The 17,353-nt window shown below is 38.7% G+C and overlaps 1 protein-coding gene across 6 annotated transcripts in view; it reads left to right on the top strand.

The window, feature by feature from the left end:
• The window catches only part of LOC148844088 (7-dehydrocholesterol reductase-like protein), a 32,367-nt gene extending 20,928 nt beyond the window's left edge, over positions 1-11,439 (top strand). For 4 of the 6 annotated variants that reach the window (XM_088956779.1, XM_088956778.1, XM_088956774.1 and 1 more), the window contains 2 exons: positions 10,462-10,612; positions 11,000-11,439. In XM_088956779.1, the coding sequence (XP_088812905.1) occupies positions 10,465-10,612; positions 11,000-11,262 (411 nt within the window). In that variant the 5' untranslated portion in view covers positions 10,462-10,464 and the 3' untranslated portion in view covers positions 11,263-11,439. Of the gene's footprint in view, positions 1-9,587; positions 9,691-10,461; positions 10,613-10,999 lie in introns of all 6 variants that reach the window. The other 2 variants (XM_088956776.1, XM_088956777.1) reach the window with 1 other exon arrangement.
• Positions 11,440-17,353: the final 5,914 nt, after the last annotated feature.

Below are 17,353 nucleotides of genomic sequence, written 5' to 3' on the forward strand. Positions count from 1 at the left end.
ATGATTGGATTGGTTACAAAAGTTGAGTTTGAATGAGTTGTTGTTCAAGCAGACCTATTATCTTGTTTTAGGAAAGCATGCTTCCTTTTGAGGAAGGGCATAATCTTCTATTAGATTTGGATCAATAACAGAGGTATGCTCCCAGAATTCACCTAGCTGATGTTCCTATTAGAGTTTGTTATTTTCCACTTGATGTTTTTCTTGCTTGGTACCTACAAGTCTTCTAGTGTAGGAAGGGCATAATCTTCTATTAGATTTGGATCAATAACAGAGGTATGCTCCCAGAATTCACCTAGCTGATGTTCCTATTAGAGTTTGTTATTTTCCACTTGATGTTTTTCTTGCTTGGTACCTACAAGTCTTCTAGTGATGTTCGTGGTTTTGAAAGGTATTCTTTATATTTCACTAGACTAGGATAAACTCACTCAAACCTTAATCAAACTATTTGGCGTTGGATTATTAATATGGCATGGATAATTTCAAAATGAAGGAGCTTTGGGTGCTATGGATATCTTTGGATGTCTTGAGGGTGTCATGCAAAAACATGTCAAGTGGAAAAATAGAAGCTTCAATAGGAGCTAATGCTTGGTGCATTTTGGGAACATATGTCTGTTATTGACCTACCTTTTCTTATGAAGATTATGTACTTATTCCTTCATGTTATAGTAATTCTTCTAAAACAAGGTGGGCTACTAGAACAACATTGCTCAGACTATCACCTTATATGATCGATCTAGAAGGGAGACTAAAAAAATTAACAAGTGGTTGCAATCTTTCTTTATTGGTTTCCATAATTAAGCCTATCTTTTAATTTGTCTTTGTTCTTTAATTAGTATTTTTGGATTTCTATAGAGATTTCTATCGTAGTTTCATTTTGTGAAATTGAAAATAGAAATTTTGGGGCTAAGAGAAGGTTTAGGAAATTTATCTGGCTGGAATGAAGATTGGAGTTTTCGGTTTTTTGGAATGGGTGCAAAAAGAAATCTTAGGTGGTGATGATGTGGAAGAACTTTCAAGAAGGTTTTGGAGAATTGGTTGAGTTGTTTTTTTAGTGGATGTTCTAATATTTTGTTGGGTGTTAATTGTTTTCTTCGTAGTTTAGTTTTGTATTTTTTTTTTTGTATTTTTGTTTGTATTTGGGGCGATTTTTTCATCAACTGGTGTTGTATGGAGCACTTTTGGTTTAATAAAATTTTTATGTTTTTGTTCCTTGCCAAAAAAGTATAGCTAGGGTTTTTTTGCCAATTACATGTGCTAGCTTCATGTTTAGGTCACTTTGTGGCGGAAGATGCACCCCAACTAATACATGTTTTTTTTCATTATCTAGATATATTTGCTTTTTGTAGCAACAAGAATCTTTAAAAGTGTCTTTCACAAGAAAGAGTTGGGCCCGTTTGGCGCGTCTTTCTGTGCTATCTTTCGGTTGTTTATAAGTCGGGAAGATCGATTTTTGGTCTATTTTTGTTTGGCACGTGGAAGATTTTGCCTCCAAAAGACGGAACACCGAAAAGACATGAAAAACCCATTTTGGGCTGATTTCAGGAAGCTCCAAATGAAGTTTCTCGCGTCTTTCGCATTTTATTCTCGCGCAGAAAGACCTGGGAAGACGCACGGAAAGACTCGCGTCTGCCAAACGTGCTTTGGTCTGCTCAGATCTTTATGCAAAAGCTCAATGTGTCTTTTGCTTGTCAAAGCTACCAGAAGATCTTCCAAAAAAGACACGGCAAACGGACCCTTAGTCAAAAGCTAGGCATTAATTGGAAAAACTATAGATTGAGGTGATTGTAAAACTCTTGTTATTTTTTCATTAGTTTCCATGATTGGATTGGTTACAAAAGTTGAGTTTGAATGAGTTGTTGTTCAAGCAGACCTATTATCTTGTTTTAGGAAAGCATGCTTCCTTTTGAGGAAGGGCATAATCTTCTATTAGATTTGGATCAATAACAGAGGTATGCTCCCAGAATTCACCTAGCTGATGTTCCTATTAGAGTTTGTTATTTTCCACTTGATGTTTTTCTTGCTTGGTACCTACAAGTCTTCTAGTGATGTTCGTGGTTTTGAAAGGTATTCTTTATATTTCACTAGACTAGGATAAACTCACTCAAACCTTAATCAAACTATTTGGCGTTGGATTTTTAATATGGCATGGATAATTTCAAACTGAAGGAGCTTTGGGTGCTATGGATATCTTTGGATGTCTTGAGGGTGTCATGCAAAAACATGTCAAGTGGAAAAATAGAAGCTTCAATAGGAGCTAATGCTTGGTGCATTTTGGGAACATATGTCTGTCATTGACCTACCTTTTCTTATGAAGATTATGTACTTATTCCTTCATGTTATAGTAATTCTTCTAAAACAAGGTGGGCTACTAGAACAACATTGCTCAGACTATCACCTTATATGATCGATCTAGAAGGGAGACTAAAAAAGTTAACAAGTGGTTGCAATCTTTCTTTATTGGTTTCCATAATTAAGCCTATCTTTTAATTTGTCTTTGTTCTTTAATTAGTATTTTTGGATTTCTATAGAGATTTCTATTGTAGTTTCATTTTGTGAAATTGAAAATAGAAATTTTGGGGCTAAGACAAGGTTTAGGAAATTTATCTGGCTGGAATGAAGATTGGAGTTTTCGGTTTTTTGGACTGGGTGCAAAAAGAAATCTTAGGTTGGTGATGATGTGGAAGAACTTTCAAGAAGGTTTTGGAGAATTGGTTGAGTTGTTTTTTCGTGGATGTTCTAATATTTTGTTGGGTGTTAATTGTTTTCTTCGTAGTTTAGTTTTGTATTTTTTTTTGTATTTTTTGTTTGTATTTGGGTTTTTTCATCCTGGTGTTGTATGGAGCACTTTTGGTTTAATAAATTTTTTATTTTTTTGTTCCTTGCCAAAAAAGAATAGCTAGGGTTTTTTTTGCCAATTACATGTGCTAGCTTTAGGTTTAGGTCACTTTGTGGGGGAAGATGCACAACAACTAATACATGTTTCTTTTCATTATGTAGATATATTTGCTTTCTAGCAACTAGAATCTTTAAAAGTGTCTTTCACAAGAAAGAGTTGGGCCTGTTTGGCGCGTCTTTCCACGCTGTCTTTCGGTTGTTTATAAGCCGGGAAGATCGATTTTTGGTCTATGTTTGTTTGGCGCGCAGAAGATCTAGCCTCCAACAGACGGAACACCGAAAAGACGCGAAAAACCCATTTTGGGTTGATTTCAGGAAGCTCCAAATGAAGTTTCTCGCGTCTTTCGCATTTTATTCTCGCGCAGAAAGACCTGGGAAGACGCACGGAAAGACTCGCGTTTGCCAAACGTGCTTCGGGCTGCTCAGATCTTTATGCAAAAGCTCAATGCGTCTTTTGCTTGTCAAAGCTACCAAAAGATCTTCCAAAAAAGACACGGCAAACAGGCCCTTAGTCAAAAGCTAGGCATTAATTGGAAAAACTATAGGTTGAGGTGATTGTAAAACTCTTGTTAATTTTTCATTAGTTTCCATGATTGGATTGGTTACAAAAGTTGAGTTTGAATGAGTTGTTGTTCAAGAAGACCTATTATCTTGTTTTAGGAAAGCATGCTTCCTTTTGAGGAAGGGCATAATCTTCTATTAGATTTGGATCAATAACAGAGGTATGCTCCCAGAATTCACCTAGCTGATGTTCCTATTAGAGTTTGTTATTTTCCACTTGATGTTTTTCTTGCTTGGTACCTACAAGTCTTCTAGTGATGTTCGTGGTTTTGAAAGGTATTCTTTATATTTCACTAGACTAGGATAAACTCACTCAAACCTTAATCAAACTATTTGGCGTTGGATTATTAATATGGCATGGATAATTTCAAAATGAAGGAGCTTTGGGTGCTATGGATATCTTTGGATGTCTTGAGGGTGTCATGCAAAAACATGTCAAGTGGAAAAATAGAAGCTTCAATAGGAGCTTAATGCTTGGTGCATTTTGGGAACATATGTCTGTCATTGACCTTCCTTTTCTTATGAAGATTATGTACTTATTCCTTCATGTTATAGTAATTCTTCTAAAACAAGGTGGGCTACTAGAACAACATTGCTCAGACTATCACCTTATATGATCGATCTAGAAGGGAGACAAAAAATTAACAAGTGGCTGCAATCTTTATTTTTTGGTTTCCATAATTAATCCTATCTTTTAATTTGTCTTTGTTCTTTAATTAGTATTTTTGGATTTCTATAGAGATTTCTATCGTAGTTTCATTTTGTGAAATTGAAAATAGAAATTTTGGGGCTAAGGGAAGGTTTAGGAAATTTATCTGGCTGGAATGAAGATTGGAGTTTTCGGTTTTTTGGAATGGGTGCAAAAAGAAATCTTAGGTTGGTGATGTTGTGGAAGAACTTTCAAGAAGGTTTTGGAGAATTGGTTTTGTTGTTTTTTAGTGGATGTTCTAATATTTTGTTGGGTGTTAATTGTTTTCTTCGTAGTTTAGTTTTGTATTTTTTTTTGTATTTTTGTTTGTATTTGGGGCGATTTTTTCATCAACTGGTGTTGTATGGAAGACTTTTGGTTTAATAAAATTTTTATGTTTTTTGTTCCTTACCAAAAAAGAATAGGTAGGGTTGTTTTGCCATTTACATGTGCTAGCTTCAGGTTTAGGTCACTTTGTGGGGGAAGATGCACAACAACTAATACGTGTTTCTTTTCATTATCTAGATATTATTTGCTTTCTATACCAACTAGAATCTTTAAAAGTGTCTTTCACAAAAAAGAGTTGGTCAAAAGGTAGGCATTAATCGGAAAAACCATAGATTGAGGAGATTGTAAATTCTTGTTAATTTTTTATTAGTTGCCATGATTGGATTGGTTACAAAAGTTGAGTTCGAGTGAGCTGTTGTTGTTCAAGCAGATCTATTATGCTTCCTTTTGAGGAAGGGCATCATAATCTTCTATTAGATTTGTATCAATAACAGAGGTATGCTCCCAGAATGCACCTAGCCGATGTTCCTATTAGAGTTTGTTATTTTCCACCCGATGTATTTCTTGCTTGGTACCTACAAGTCTTCTAGTGATGTTCGTGGTTTTGAAAGGTATTCTTTATATTTCACTAGACTCGGATAAACTCACTCAAACCTTAATCAAACTATTTGGGGTTGGATTATTAATATGGCATGGATAATTTCAAAATGAAGTAGCTTTGGGTGCTATGGATATCTTTGGATGTCTTGAGGGTATTATGGAAAAACATGTCAAGTGGAAAATTAGAAGCTTCAATAGGAAGCTAATGCTTGGTGCATTGTGGGAACATACGTCTGTCATTGACCTACCTTTTCTTGTGAAGATTATGTACTTATTTCTTCATGTTATAGTATTTCCTCTAAAACAAGGTGGGCTACTGGAATGGCATTGCTCAGACTATCACCTTTTGTGATTGATCTAGAAGGGAGACTAAAAAAATTAACAAGTTGCTGCAATCTTTCTTTTTTGGTATCCATAATTAAGCCTATCTTTTAATTTGTCTTAGTTCTTTAATTAGTATTTTTGGATTTCTGTAGAGATTTCTATCGTAGTTTCATTTTTGTAAAATTGAAAATAGAAATTTTGGGGCTAAGAGAAGGTTTAGGAAATTTATCTGGCTGGAGTGAAGATTGGAGTTTTTGGTTTTTTGGAATGGGTGCAAAAAGAAATCTTAGGTTGGTGATGATGTGGAAGAACTTTCAAGAAGGTTTTGGAGAATTGGTTGAGTTGTTTTTTAGTGGATGTTCTAATATTTTGTTGGGTGTTAATTGTTTTCTTCGTAGTTTAGTTTCGTATTTTTTTTTCATATTTTTTTTTTGTATTTTTGTTTGTACTTGGCGCGATTTTTTCACCAACTGGTGTTGTATGGATCACTTTTGGTTTAATAAATTTTTTAATTTTTTGTTCCTTACCAGAAAAGAACAGCTGGAGTTTTTTATTTTTATTTTTGTCAATTACATGTGCTAGCTTCAGGTTTAGGTCACTTCGTGGGGGAAGATGTGCAATGACTAATACATGTTTCTTTTCATTATCTAGATATATTTGCTTTCTAACAACTAGAATCTTTGAAAGTGTCTTTCACAAGAAATAGTTGGTCAGAAGGTAGTTATTAATTGGAAAAACCATAGATTGAGGAGATTGTAAACTCTTGTTAATTTTTCATTAGTTGCCATGATTGGATTGATTACAAAAATTGAGTTTGAATGAGCTGTTGTTGTTGTTCAAGTAGACCTATTATCTTGATTTAGGAACGCATGCTTCCTTTTGAGGAAGGGCATAATCTTCTATTAGATTTGGATCAATAACAGAGGTATGCTCCCAGAATGCACCTAGCTGATGTTCCTATTAGAGTTTGTATTTCACTAGACTCGGATAAACTCACTCAAACCTTAATCAAACTATTTGGGATTGGATTATTAATATGATGTGGATAATTTCAAAATGAAGGAGTTTTGGGTGCTATGGATATTTTTGGATGTCTTGAGGGTATTATGCAAAAACCTGTCAAGTGGAAAAATAGAAGCTTCAATAGGAGCTAATGCTTGGTGCATTGTGGGAACATACATCTGTCATTGACCTACCTTTTCTTGTGAAGATTATGCACTTATTCCTTCATGTTATAGTATTTCCTCTAAAACAAGGTGGGCTACTAGAATAGCATTGCTCAGACTATCACCTTATGTGATCGATCTAGAAGGGAGACTAAAAAATTTAACAAGTGGCTGCAGTTTTTCTTTTTTGGTATCCATAATTAAGCCTATCTTTTAATTTGTCTTTGTTCTTTAATTAGTATTTTTGGATTTCTATAGAGATTTCTATTGTTTTGTGAAATTGAAAATAGAACTTTTGGGGCTAAGAGAAGGTTTAGGGAATTTATTTCAAGAAAAAGAGCCTCATTGATGCATTGCAGAATGAACCAAAATTTATATGGTCTAATGGGCAACTCATCCAAATTTTGGAAGATTTGAGTCTTACCCAAACCTGGACCTGACCTGCCTTGTTGAATGCATAAGGGGGAGTTTTCCATTGTGAAGAAGTTGCAAATTCTAAAAGCAGATGCTCATATGATCAAAAGATGGAATTTATAGACCGTTGTATTGTTGAACAAATCAAACAAGGAAAAACTTTTTTCACTGAAGTGATTATAGGAGTCTAACCCTAACCTGGACCTGACCTGCCTTGTTGAATGCATATGGGGTAGTTTTCCATGGTGAAGAAGTTGCAAATTCTAAAAGCAGATGCTCATATGATCAAAAGATGGCATTTATAGACTGTTGTATTGTTGAACAAATCAAACAAGGAAAAGATTTTTTCACTGAAGTGATTATAGGAGTCTAACCCTAACCTGGACCTGACCTGCCTTGTTGAATGCATATGGGGTAGTTTTCCATGGTGAAGAAGTTGCAAATTCTAAAAGCAGATGCTCATATGATCAAAAGATGACATTTATAGAATGTTGTATTGTTGAACAAATCAAACAAGGAAAAGCTTTTTTCACTGAAGTGATTATAGGAAGTAAATCATTTATTCGGGTTGACTGAGTTGGAGAGAGAACCATAAAAGGAAGAAAACATTAAAAGAGAGCTCTCTACCATTATTCTTTGAAAAGAAAAAAAAAATCTAGGGCTCTATTGTGGAAGGTTGGTTGTATAATTGTATCTTAGTGGGCTGTCAAAGTGATAGCAAGCATTCATGGGCTGTCAAACAAACAATGGATGGGATGCTGGTTGTCTTCATAGAGCTTCCTTGGCTTCTCCTTGGAAAGCCATCCATGACTGTCTTCCCGCCTTCCTCAATCACATTAGGTATGATTTGGTCTTGGGTCAAAAGATTAGGTTCTGGGAGGATATCTGGGTTGGGGAAACCCCTTTATAGGAGGGTCTTTCCTTCTCTTTATGTTATTTCCATTTTTAAAGTCAGGCTGGTGGCTGACTTCCTTTGTTCGTCCCCATCACCTGATCTAAACTGGAATTTGGGTTTTATTAGGAATCTTAGAGAGTCTGAAGGTCCTCTTGTTTCTGATATTCTCTCCTTGTTGAACTCTATGGTTCTTGGGGATGGTGGTGTGGATAGTAGGGTCTGGACTCTTAACTTGACTGGGGCTTTCACTTGTAAATCCTTTTTCAATTTCCTTGTTGCTTTTTCTCCCTCCCCTTCCCTGTTTACCCTGTGAAAGAAATTTGGTGTCCTCCCATTCCCCCCTAGAGTGAATGCCTTTTGTTGGGTAGTGTTTCATGGTTGCCTTAATACTTATGATAAGCTTCAAAGAAAAAGGCCAAACTGGTATTTGTCCCCCAACTGGTGCAGCTTGTGCAAGGTTAATGGTGAGATTGCTTTTCATCTTTTAATCTCCATCCTTTTATTTGTTTTATCTGGGTGTAGAGTTTGCCTCACTTTTTGGTTGCAGGTGGCTCTCTCCTGTTAGCTTGGAAGGGCTGTTTGCAGGTGTGCTACTAAAAGAGGTAGACTGATGTGGAAATCAAAGTTTTCAAGGTGCGAGGCTAGGCGACGAGGGGGGGGGGCTTGTCGCCTTGTTGCCTAGGCATTGCCTAGGCGATAGAATTTTTTAAGTAAAAATCACATATCCTAGGGTAGTTCCCTAGGGTCCATAACCAGCTTCCTTTAATAACCATCCATAGTTTTCATAAGAAAATTATAAACTTCATGTTTAAGTCTAGAAAATCAACATATTTATGAGAAGAAAAAGAAGAAAGGAAAGAAGAAGAAGAAATGTGTTGATTAGACAACTATGGTGGAAATGCACAAGGTCAGCAATTGTTTGGACAGTTTGGGAGGAAAGAAACTCTAGAATTTTCAGGGAAAAGGAAAGAACTAAGGAAGCATTTATTGAGGCCATAACCCCTCGAGTGGCTCATTAGGTTAAGACCTTGAGGTTGTAGACAAGTTGTGTTTGGTCTCTTCTGAATGTTTCCAATGTTCCAAATGCACTGTTTTCCTTATCTAACTTTGCTTCTTAATGGTGCTTGCTGGCCTTTCCTATCTCTAGAGCATGGGGGTATTAAGTGATCATCCACATCTGAATTGTTGACACATGAAGCCACTCAACCCAATCCGATATGCTTTGACTGGCCTCCCCCTCAGTCCTTAAAGTGGCCTCTTCTTTGTTTGCTTGAAGGAGACTATTCTCTTATCCTTATCATCTGAAAGTTTTATTTTCTTTCTTTGATCTGCCCCTTATGAACATTTGAATGACTGTACTCCCTAGGCCTGATCATTATTTTTTTTCTTTGTATTATACTATTAAAACCCCTACTCCCAAAAATATCTAAGGCTGCTCCTCGAGCTAATTGAGGTTGCTGATTTTGCTTCTTTGAACTCCATGACGTGTTTGTCCCTTCCTTGTCTCTCCCCATTCAAAATTCCAATATAATTTTGTATGTAAGCCAGTTCATCATTCTTCCCCAATGGTAATGCATGCCTAATCTTTGTCGTTAACCTTTACTTTAAGGTCATAAACCCCGATTTCAAAGTACAATTCAATGGTAGTTCGAGACTCAGCATGCCCTTTTTATTGGAGATCTCAACGTGTTCTCTTGCATGCTAATTTGAAGCCTATTGCTTTGTACAATTTCTTTTCATTGAGGGTTTGTTGCAGAAGCTTATGGTATAAAGTACTGATACCGATGGGTTAGCAAGGGAAGAGCTGTAAACCCTTCTGCACTGCTCGTGTCCATACTTGCCACTTTATGTATTTTGGAGTTATACTTCTGTATTCTTCCCCATCATATTTTCCTAAGCTTTTTGAACAGTTCATGCTTTGTAAAATGCTCTTCAATGTTATTTATTTTTGATAAATCTCTTCAGTGGTACAATTAAACATCTTGTTTATATACTCCCCTGTATATACATGTTAGATCCAGAACACTCCTGCCATCTGCTCTTCAGTAGTACAATTAAACATCTTGTTTATATACTCCCCTGTATATGTTAAATCCAGAACACTCCTGCCATCTGTTTCCATCTTCGTATGCATGGATTCAATTATTATACTGGAAAGGCATGATAATTGAAAAAACTTATGACCAATCAAAGAACCAACCACTATCATAAAAGTGGTAACCAATCATGTGGTATCCATGAAAATTCATGGGAGAGTTTTGATTGGTCAAAGTTCTTCCAGTATCACACCTTGTCATAGATCTATCCACATACATATACAACAAGTCTCTTGAGACGGCCAAAGAAAAGAGGAACAATAATGTGGAAGGCAGTCAGAGCGGCATTGGTAGTCACATGGGAAGAAAAGAATGTGAGGATCTTCAATGAAAAGAGTAACATTTTGTGATAAAAAAAAAACAAGTGTCTGAATCCATGGTCTTTTACATCAATGGAACACTTAATTAATCTTTTTCTGTTCTTTCCTCTTTCCATACAACTCTTCATCAAACATTCTGTCTGTTGTGATAAATGATTTGGGCGATTGTGTACTGTTTGTCTAACACATGGTATTTTATTTGATGGTTTGGCAGAATATGTCAGCGTATGAGAATGTTGTTGGTGGGAAGCTGAAGCTGAAGGGGAAAGCTTTGGATGTGAAGGCTGGTGGGACTAAGAAGAAAAAGAAACATAAGAAGCATTATGATCAAATATCTCAACTTGCTGGAAACGAGCTTTCAACAGGTTTTTTTGTTATGCCCTAATCAGAATTGTGAAACTATTTTTCTTTATAGAGAAGAGAAAATGTCCTTTTCATCATCACTGTGAAAATCAATTCATCCTGCTTCACATTGACTGTGAAAATAGGAAATTTAGTTTATTTATTTTTGGTGAAAAATAGTAAGTTTGATTTGCGTCATTGGTTTCAACTCAATCTGGTTTCCTGCGTGATCAAGGCCATAGTAGCTGTCTTTCTTAATTTGTTGTAAAGGTGCTACAGTCTTAATTTGCAAATGGACCACCATTGGATAATACGTTGTCAATGAGATGCATTGAGTATAGCTTCCTTTCTGGGCAACACTTTCAGTCTGCCTTCTCTGATTTTCTTTGATCTTTCTTTGTGGATTTAAGGTGGAAGCACAGGAGTGTCAACTGATCAAACCGAGGAGGATATAAATGAGACCGACAAATTGGGTGGGGAAGGAAATGCTGGTACTCATGACGACCTTCTCACGCCTGCTGAAAGGCGGTACATTGATCAGAGGGAGAGAATAGATGTCCGAAGGCTGGCGAAGAATGCTAACAAATCACATCGCGATCGGATTCAGGACTTCAACCAGTATCTGGCAAATATGAGTGAGCACTATGATATTCCTAAAGTTGGCCCAGGTTGACTAGTCAAGATTGTAACCACCTAACCTACCTACTGTTGCCAAAAGGTTCAATTATTAGTTTTTATTTTCTTTTATTTCTTCATTATTAGTGAGTGGCACATCATGATCATGGTTCTGTGGTTGCAAGCCTGTACACTGAATTATCCTTTATGGTTCAATTGACCAGGTTATGTTAAATCTTGCATTTTTGTATTTTTAATTTGTAACACTAAAAAGAGGTTGAGCCTCGAGAGACAAGGCACTAACAAGCATGAGTGATTAAAAATAAGTGCTCATTTGAATAAGCACTTATTTTGGGCTGAGATCACACAGATAAAATATTGGTTCAGCGGGACTGGTTTATGTCCCGACTACCTCTGAAATTGGCTGATACGGGCATATTATGTAACGATTTTTTGAACCCTAGTGTCAATTTGAAAATACCTATACTGCCACTATTTGAAACAAGTACTTTTTCATAACACTTAGCACTTACTCAATAAATACTTATTTTTCAAATAACAACCACTCCCAAATTTGCCTAAAAGTTAAATTCATTCATCTTGCATGGAACAAATGTCCTGATTTATTTATTTATTTACTTTTGATAGAATCAAATGTCCTGATTTAGTAACATAAAAAGGGAGCTACAAGACTCAGAAATACAGAATGCTTGCTTTGCCAAAGTGTGCGGTTTACATGATTATACTGAACACTGAGGGAAGCAGTGAGCTATCAATTTCCACAAGCTGAAAGCCCCCATCTTTGAGCAAGCTTTAGGCACTCCATCAGTCCAATAAAAAGGGAGCCAAGTTCCCCCCAACCCTATCTGGGTGGATGATTGTCACTCTGAAGCGTATGGCCAGACGTTTTCTCTAATCCTTGGGCCCCTTTAGACCCTCTTTTGCCTTTAAATTTCCTTCTGCCTTTGGTTGTAGACGACCAGATAATTTTTTCACTAGGTATTCACTCTTCCTACTCTGCTTGCACTTTCTTTCTATTCACGATTCATGAACTGAGGTCGGATTTCCTGTACTCACTTCGGTGTAGGCTGGGATGCACTTCATTGACAGTGCTGCACGTCAGCATCCAATATGTATCTCAATTTCCACGCACGGGAATTATGAAACGGTAAACATGGTTCCTTTAATTTTTCATATTTTATTTTTTAAATTCAATAAATAAGTAATAACAGAAATTAATGAAAAAAAATGACTGCTAATTCGATAGATAGGAAAGGGTAACCAAAGTTGCAGAAAAGCAATTCAGATCTCTACCCACACTTACACTACAGCTGGGTACATCTCCCCGTGAACGGTGATATGCACATACGGGTGGTGTTCTCAATGTTGTACAATTATAGTGAGGCATGGGTAGGGTTCTTGTGGGTAGGAGATTCGAACTCGCAGGATCCGTGAAATACATGTCGGACTTAGGATATGGAATACCATCTTATATACTATTAAAGGGAAGGGGGATCTCTCTCTATATATAAGATTCTTTATTGAAAATTCTCAAATTATAATAAATAAATATAAGAAATTTTATATATCGTATTTTCCACCTGGTTTTTGGTTTGACTGTTTGATTCGAATGGAAAATCCATTCTGAAAACAAAAATTACAAGCAAAAAAATATGGAGCCATTTTGGCCATTGATTTTTGGGTCGATGTTTGACTATCCGGTTTGAACGGATGGCCAGTTCTAACAACAAAAATTACAAGCAAAAAATTGAGTGTGTAAGGTCCATTAAGCAATATCATATGTGTTATGTCATTCGAGTGTGTGACTCATACGACTCGAAAACGAAACCATTTTGGCCACCGGTTTTCAGGTCGATGGTTTGACCGTTCGGTTCGAACTAATGGTGCGTTCTAACAACAAAAATTAAAAAAAAAGATCAAAAACCAAGGAACATGTCAACGACAGTTTGACCGTCTAGTTTGAATGGACGGCCCGTTCTAACAACAAAAATTACAGGCAAAAAATTGAGTGTGTAAGGTCCATTAAGCAGTATCATACGTGTTATGTCATCCGAGTGTGTGACTCATACGACTCGAAAATGGAACCATTTTGGCCACTGGTTTTTGGGTCAACGGTTCGACCGTCCGGTTTGAACGAACTACCTGTTCTGACAATAAAATTTTTAAAAAAATAAAAACGGAAAAAAAACATGGAACATGTCAATGATGGTTCGACTGTTTGGTTTGAATGGATGGCATGTTCTAACAAAAAAATTACAAGCAAAAATTTACGAAACCGTTATGGCCATCGGTTTTCGGGTTGATGGTTTGATCATCCAGTTCAAACGGATGGCCCGTTCTAACAACAAAAATTACAGGCAAAAAATTGAGTGTGTGAGGTCCATTAAGTAGTATCATACGTGTTATTTGTCATTCAAGAGTTACTCATTCAACCCAAAAACGGAACCATTCTGGGTCGATGGTTCAATCATGCAGTTCGAACGGATGGCCCGTTTTGACAACAAAAATAAAAAAAAAGGCCAAAACCATTGAACGGGTCGACGGTTCGATTGCTTAGGTCAATGGGTCGTTGACTGATTTAATGGTTTTTGGCTAGGGACTGGGATTGGGGTAAAATGGAACTGTTACTTGGACGGTTCCCAATTAAAAAAAAATGGTGGTTCAACTGTCTGGTTCGAACGGACAGCTTGTTCTGACAACAAAAATTATAGGCAAAAAATTGAGTGTGTGAGGTTCATTAAGCAGTATCATGCGTGTTATGTCATTCGAGCGTGTAACTAATACGACAAAAAATTGGAACCATTCTGGTCACCGGTTTTCGGGTCGACAGTTCGATCGTGTGGTTTGAACGAACAACTCGTTCTGACAAAAAAATAAAAAAATGGCCAAAAACCATTGAACGTTGCAATGAGTCAATGGTTTGACTACCCGGGTCAATGGGTCGTTGACCGATTCAACAGTTTTTGGCCAGGGACTAGGATTGGGATAAAACGGAATCGGTTGCCTAGATAGTTCCCAATTAAAAAATAAATAAAAAACGGCCAAAAACCATTGAATGGGTTGATGGGTTGTTGATCGATTCAACGATTGGCCAGGAACCAGGATTGGGGGTAAAACGGAACCAGTTGCCTGGATGGTTCCCGGAAATGTCTGTCTGTCTCGATCAAAGGTGGTTTGAAAACCATGGTTTTTATTCTTTTGGGTTTTCGCTATTCAAAGGTTTCTTCTAATGTGGGCTTTATTCGAGCGTGTGCAGTATGTTCCTTTTTTTTTTCATTTTCTGCTTTTTTTTTTTTTTTTTTTTTGTGGTTGGTCTTCTTCTTTAAGATTCTCCAAAACGGTCTAGTGTTTATCTCCATTTTAATTCTTCCCTTTTGTTTTTTCTTTGGGTTTTCTTATGCAATACTTTTTTTTTTAAACTTCTTACAAGATGATCTGCTTTGTCTCTTTCTTTGATTGCATGTATGTTTACCTCTGTCTCAAAGCGGAACTTTGGACTCGATTTTCTTATTTTTCCTTGATTTTTCCACTTTAATTTTATTACCGAACAACTTTGATCCCTTGACCACTCCCCATTAGAAGTTTTATTAGTTGACAACAACCCTTTTCCATATTCCCATACACCTAACAAGGACTCTCACCCTTGGTTTTATGATATTTATCAATACCTTCGACATGGTACCCTACCTAACACCTTTGTTGCCAAATCCTTAACTAGACGACGTGCCCAACACTGTGCCATATTAGGTGGCACCTGATGTAACCGTTTCTGGCCACGTACCAATGTTTTGTGATGTAAAATTTTTTTGGCTAAGTACCTCGTTATTTGACCCAGTGGTGATGTGCCTTGGTGATGAGCTACTTGGTGGCGAACTGCCTGGTGGAGAACTGCCCGGGGGCGAACTGCCTGGTGGAGAACTGCCTGGTGGAGAACTGCCTGGGGGCAAACTGCCTAGTGGCGAACTGCCGGGTGGCGAGCTACTTGGTGGTGAACTGCCTGGTGGCGAGCTCCCTGGCGGAGAGTTACCTGGTGGCGAACTCCCTACTAGGCGGCCTGTGATTTAGAGAATGGTGGGGCTCCCTGGTGCAGCGCAACCCGACTGCCCTTTGCATGAGGTGGTCTTCTTTCCTTTGTAGGCAGTGGGAGCTGAGGGACCTACGAGAACTCTATCTTTTCCTCCTTTTTGTAGGCGGCGGGAGCTAAGGGACCTGTGGGAGCTCCATCTTTTCCTCCTTTCTATAGGCGGCGGGCTGCCTATGGCGAGCTATCTGTGGTGAGCTACCTATGGCGAGCTGCCTGTGGCGAACTGCTTAGTTTGCATGAGGTGCCATGTGTCACAATTCTACTGGCGGGCCAAATCTACCCTCATCAATTGCCCCCCACTTCCGAGCTGAGAGTAACTCAGCGAAGGGAGTAAATTTCTTTTGGCTCGTAAGTCGACGAGCTAGTAAGTGCTGATCCAATTCCTAGTGTGGCCCGTAGGCTTTGGAAGTGACTCGTAGTCTACTCTTCTTTGACTTTTGCCCGTGCTGGAGAGGCGATTGGGTCTTAAGCGGTAATGTGGCCCGTAGGCTTTGGGAGTGACTCGAAGTCTACTATTTTTTGACTTTGCCTGTGCCGGAGAGGCGACCGAGTCTTAAATAGTAATGTGGCTCATAGGCTTTGGGAGTGACTTGTAGTCTACTCTTTTTTGACTTTGCGCGTGCCGGAGAGGCGACCGGGTCTTAAGTAGTAATGTGGCCCGTAGGCTTTGGGAGTGACTCATAGTCTACTCTTTTTTGACTTTGCCCATGCTGGAGAGGCGACCGGGTCTTAAGTAGTAATGTGGCCCGTAGGCTTTGGGAGTGACTCGTAGTCAACTCTTTTTTGACTTTGCCTGTGCCGGAGAGGCGACCGGGTCTTAAGTAGTAATGTGGCCCGTAGGCTTTGGGAGTGACTCGTAGTCTACTCTTTTTTTACTTTGCCCATGCCAGAGAGGCGACCAGGTCTTAAGTAGTAATGTGGCCCGTAGGCTTTGGGAGTGACTCGCAGTCTACTGTTTTTTTACTTTGCTCGTGCTGGAGAGGCGACCGGGTCTTAAGTAGTAATGTGACCCGTATGCTTTTGGAGTGACTCGTAGTCTACTCTTTTTTGACTTTTCCCGTGCCGGAGAGGCGACCGGGTCTTAAGTAGTAATGTGGCCTGTAGGCTTTTCCTGTGAGGTGTTGAGCTATGATTATGCTGCATCAGCTTCGTAATGCCGGTCACCCACTCCTACAAGAAGCTACTAGGAGCTCGACCTTCGAGGGTAGCACTACTAACTTTAGGTTGCCAGCTCACACGGGAGCCTTGGAAGGCTTGACTGATAAGAGCGCCTATGTAGTCTGTTGGCCGCCAACTCCGACGGAAGCCACGAAGAGCTCATCTTTGTAGGGGGGACCTTGCGGAGAGGACTGATGAGGCATTATTTGAATTGAAAGTAAGGTTGGTAGAGCTACTTAGTCCGTTAGCTCCATGCATAGTCTTTAAGTTCATAAAAAATGTAAATTATAAAGCGATAGCTTCAATTTCTAAAAAATGAGGACTTAGCTTTGGTAAGATGAGAACTTAGCTTTTTGTAGCGTGTTCCCACAGATGGCGCCAATTGATGTAACCATTTATGGCCACGTACCAATGTTTTGTGATGTAATTTTTTTTTGGCTAAGTACCTCGTTATTTGACCCGGTGGTGACGTGCCTTGGTGATGAGCTACTTGGTGGCGAACTGCCTGGTGGAGAACTGCCTGGTGGAGAACTGCCTAGGGCAAATTGCCTGGTGGCGAACTGCCGGGTGGTGAGCTCCTTGGTGGCGAACTGCCTGGTGGCGAGCTCCCTAGCGGAGAGCCACTTGGTGGCAAACTCCCTACTAGGCAGCCTGTGATTTAGAGAATGGTGGGGCTCCCTGGTGTAGGGCAACCCGATTGCCCTCTGCATGAGGTGGTCTTCTTTCCTTTGTAGGCAGTGGGAGCTGAGGGACCTGCGGGAACTTAATCTTTTCCTCCTCTCTATAGGCGGTGGAAGTTGAGGGACCTGCGAGAACTGAATCAGAGGACCTGGGGGTATTTTCCCGGCGGGGGCTCTCCGACGCTTAAGTTAGCACTCTGATTGTA

This window comes from Nelumbo lutea, chromosome 8 (assembly GCF_056320005.1).
Source record: "Nelumbo lutea isolate HS-2025 chromosome 8, American lotus-T2T, whole genome shotgun sequence".
NCBI lineage: Eukaryota > Viridiplantae > Streptophyta > Magnoliopsida > Proteales > Nelumbonaceae > Nelumbo > Nelumbo lutea.